Raw genomic sequence first — 3,881 nt, forward strand, 5'->3', positions numbered from 1 at the left:
GGCTGCATTATAGTTATTTTTCGAAACGTGATAAATATGTGCGTAAGCAGATGGGGAATTAACATGCAACATTGTAATTACATTCTGCTGAAGTTACCGAAGTCACTCGAAAAAAGATTAGTTTATTTTGCTCGAACGAGATTCTAGAACCGAATCAGTAAAGTGATCCGAACTTCCCATCACTAGTTTATTTGGATTTGAACAGGAAATGGTTCTTCTTCCCCTATTTTAGTTTGAGCTCCTAACGACGTATATCAGTGCAGCTGCCCCCTAACGGCCAACAGACAGCATAACACCTTAAACTGTTTACATTAGTGGTTGAATCTAAGCACAATGAGTTGCTGCACTCAGGTACTTATACCTTATTGACTATTTTCATTGTGTGCTAGTTTACACTTCTACTTCACCACATTTCAGATGTAAATTTAGTTTTTCTTCCACTACATTTATTTTACTCACTTTGCAAATTAAGCCCCCCCATTCAAAACACATAAAGTATTTTTAAATTAGCTCCATCTAGACAAGCTACAACATTCAACTGTCCCTGACACATTACACTTTGGTATTAACACCCCCATAATAGTAAAGTATTAAAAATAATTTTGTTTGTATATTAGTGACAAAAGTCAGATTTTTAAATATATCAGTGAAAGTATTAGATAGTGTAGTTGTGTACATTTTTCTTTGCTTTTATCTCCTGCACTCTATTTACATTACACTTTTTTGTATGCAGACTCAGAGATATGCACAACATATTCCTATGTACCGTCTGTACTTGTGTAAATGGCAAATAAATCTCTTGAACCTCATAAAAAATATGAGTATTTAAACCCATGTAGCAATATTTGTTTATTGCGACATATAACAAAAGTGAAAATTTGTGACATGGCTGACTTTTTTTTTTTTTACTTATTTTCATTGAATCATCTTTTAGTCTAGCTATAAATGATTTACTTATGGTTTGTAATGGGAATTAACTTGGACAGGACTGGAGGGGTGTTGAAGCAAATACAGCATGTAACATTTCTGACTCAAATCCATAGAGAGGCTCATTATTAAAGCTAAAATTGAAGCCTGCTATTTCCAGTGTACAGGTTGTTCCTAGTTGTTACATTTTTTTAAATGACTTTTTGTAACTTGTACGTATTTAAAACATGACATTCCCTCAATTCAGTCACTCACAAATAAACAAGCCACAAAAATACCATGCAGGGTCCACATATTTATGTTAGGTTCACCACATATATTCAAAAGTATACAGTAATTTCTATGAAGCCATAAAAAACGTATGTAATTTCCAATCATTCCTCCCCATTCAAAGTCCAGTAACATCAGGCTGCACGCAAAAGTACCGTCCAAATGTAGATTCTCATCCGTGTCAGTCTGAAGTGAGCACTGACACTTCTTGGAGATGCTGCCGCACTACCTCATCCAGTACCTTGCCGACACCTTTACAGGCCGTCATGGCTGCTTCAATCAGTCTCTCTAGGTGATCCTGATGTAATCTGGCGTCCATTTGCAGCAGAGCAATCTGTCCACCCCGGGGCAGCAGTGCTAAGGCCAGAGAGCTCACTCCTCCACCTTCCTCTGCATAGCAAAGGTCTGCGAGGGGTGTCTCATCCACAAACCCTACAGTACAGGCACACACATAGTCCCTCATGGGGATGCCAGCATCAATCACAGCTAGAGTGGCAGCATTCACGCACACACTATAGTTCCCTCCATCTGACTGCAGAATCTGTTTGGAAAGAGACAATTTCATAGACTCTGGTATAAAAAAAACAACTGTGTATTAAAATTTCACACCAATCAAATCACAGTAAACATAACCCATCAAAAGCACCTCTTATTACGGACCTTGACATAGATATCTATCTGAGAGCGTGGGTAAAGCTGGGTCATCACCGCAGCTTCAAACGTCTGTTTGAGGTGGAGGCTCATCTCAGTGGACTTGCGGTCTCCGTGTGGTCTCCTCTTCCTCTCTGCTGTGCTGAATGTTGCCATACTGTACTGACAGTTGATAACAGCCTGATCATGTAGGGTACGACTGCGTGAACCTCGCATCTAGAAACGACAAACATCCCTTATGAACTTTACCATTTATGTGCTGTTCTTAATAACTTTAGAGATGTACTGTATAATTAATATACACTTCTGTGTATACCACATGGTCAAATGTATGTGAACCTCAACATTATACCCACGTGTGATGCAAGGGCACTAATCTGTGGCTGTAACAGCCTGTACTCTTCTGGAAAGGTTCTCCGCAAGATTTGACAAACTTGTTGCAGGAATTTGCTCCCATTCACAAAAGCACCTACAAGGCCAGGGCTCTGTCCAGGCCAGTCGCACAAAACCTCTGTGGGCATCAGCAAGTTGGAAAAAGTAAAAGCCCTTCCTCAGACTTTACCACAAAGCTCAAAGGAGCTCATTGCCCCAAATGTACTAAACCATTAAGATCTCCCTTCACTGTACTGTAATAGTAAATAAGGGTGTCCACATGATTTTGATCAAATACTGTAATGCTGACAATCTTAATAAGTGGACACACCAGTGAGTTAATATGACATTAATGTGGGCTCTGGAAACTTGAATTCTGAACGTGATTTTACACTGTACTTGACACACAGAATTGTCCAACATAAAAGCATTATAACCTGCACGAATGACATTTCGTGCTCATTGGGATCATAAACACATGCATAAAAGAAGTCGTTTTCCACACTAATGCTTCAACTTCAAGATGACAAATTTCAGACTGCACAGGTTCAGATTATAAGTGGGGTGCTGATTATAAACACAAATGTAGCTTATATCCTTTTGTCTAATTATTTCTGTGTTGTTATTGCTGTTGGCTAACGCACACTTCCGTCCGTGCTACTTACTTCATGCGGGCCGTACACCACTGCCAGAGCTTTCGTGTTTCCCTGCTCTAAATACGCAGAACCGTCGGCCTGAGCGAACACACCCATACGGGCTTGAACTTTTCGCAGCTCGGTGGCTTTTCTTCCATCTAAACGGTACCCCTGATCAGACAGCAGCTCCATACCCGCCATATTTCTGCAAACTAACGCAATGCCCCACGTGTGTGCCGCCACCGCCTCCACCTTCTCCTACATATTATTATTCTTCTTCTTCTTCGTCCGTTGCCATTTAAGGGCGGTTTGCATGCCAGCTTAAGGAGCATTACCGCCACCTACTGAGCTGTGTTGTGAATCGACAATCTATCAAAAACAACCCAATGTCAAATCCTATATATATAACACCTGTTGTATGGGATGCCACTGCACTACATTACCCATATGTCCTTACGTTAGAAAAACTACGGCAAAGTCAAAGGTTGCTGCCTCCTCCTCCTCCTACTCCTACTCCTACTTATTCTTCTTCTTCGTCGTCCTTTGCCATTTAAGGGCGGTTTGCATGCCACGCCACCGCCTCCACCTTCTCCTACATATTATTATTCTTCTTCTTCTTCGTCCGTTGCCATTTAAGGGCGGTTTGCATGCCAGCTTAAGGAGCATTACCGCCACCTACTGAGCTGTGTTGTGAATCGACAATCTATCAAAAACAACCCAATGTCAAATCCTATATATATAACACCTGTTGTATGGGATGCCACTGCACTACATTACCCATATGTCCTTACGTTAGAAAAACTACGGCAAAGTCAAAGGTCCAAACATGCAAATGTTAAGTGTCAAGCAAGTACAATTATTTCTTTGTTACTGTATAAACCCACTTTTTGGTAATTGATATACACTATGAAGTTTGGTTAAGATATGATTTTTTACAATCATTAATATGTGGACTGTTGCTAAGCATGAGCATTCCCAAATCTCTACTCATGGGCCACTGAATACAAACAAGACAATAAATAAATT

The 3,881-nt window shown here is 40.3% G+C and overlaps 1 protein-coding gene across 1 annotated transcript; it reads right to left on the minus strand.

Moving 5' to 3' along the window:
- Positions 1–1,209: 1,209 nt before the first annotated feature.
- On the minus strand, positions 1,210–3,095 carry exosc4 (exosome component 4). The gene is made up of 3 exons (XM_020595786.1): positions 2,886–3,095; positions 1,858–2,064; positions 1,210–1,738 (listed from the first exon to the last, which is right to left on the minus strand). The coding sequence occupies exons 1-3, from the start codon at positions 3,054–3,056 to the stop codon at positions 1,379–1,381; spliced, it is 738 nt and encodes a 245-aa protein (XP_020451442.1). The 5' UTR covers positions 3,057–3,095; the 3' UTR covers positions 1,210–1,378.
- Between the last annotated feature and the right edge of the window lie 786 nt (positions 3,096–3,881).

The sequence above is a fragment of the Monopterus albus genome, unplaced genomic scaffold, assembly GCF_001952655.1.
Source record: "Monopterus albus unplaced genomic scaffold, M_albus_1.0 scaffold28.1, whole genome shotgun sequence".
NCBI classification, from domain to species: domain Eukaryota; kingdom Metazoa; phylum Chordata; class Actinopteri; order Synbranchiformes; family Synbranchidae; genus Monopterus; species Monopterus albus.

Excerpts from the sequence above, each read along its gene's own strand:
- exosc4 (XM_020595786.1), bottom strand. The coding sequence starts at position 3,056 with ATGGCGGGTATGGAGCTGCTGTCTGATCAGGGGTACCGTTTAGATGGA. Across the intron at positions 2,065-2,885 it reads TGGTGTACGGCCCGCATGAA|ATGCGAGGTTCACGCAGTCG; the intron begins GTAAGTAGCACG and ends TGTCGTTTCTAG. Across the intron at positions 1,739-1,857 it reads AGATAGATATCTATGTCAAG|ATTCTGCAGTCAGATGGAGG; the intron begins GTCCGTAATAAG and ends CTTTCCAAACAG.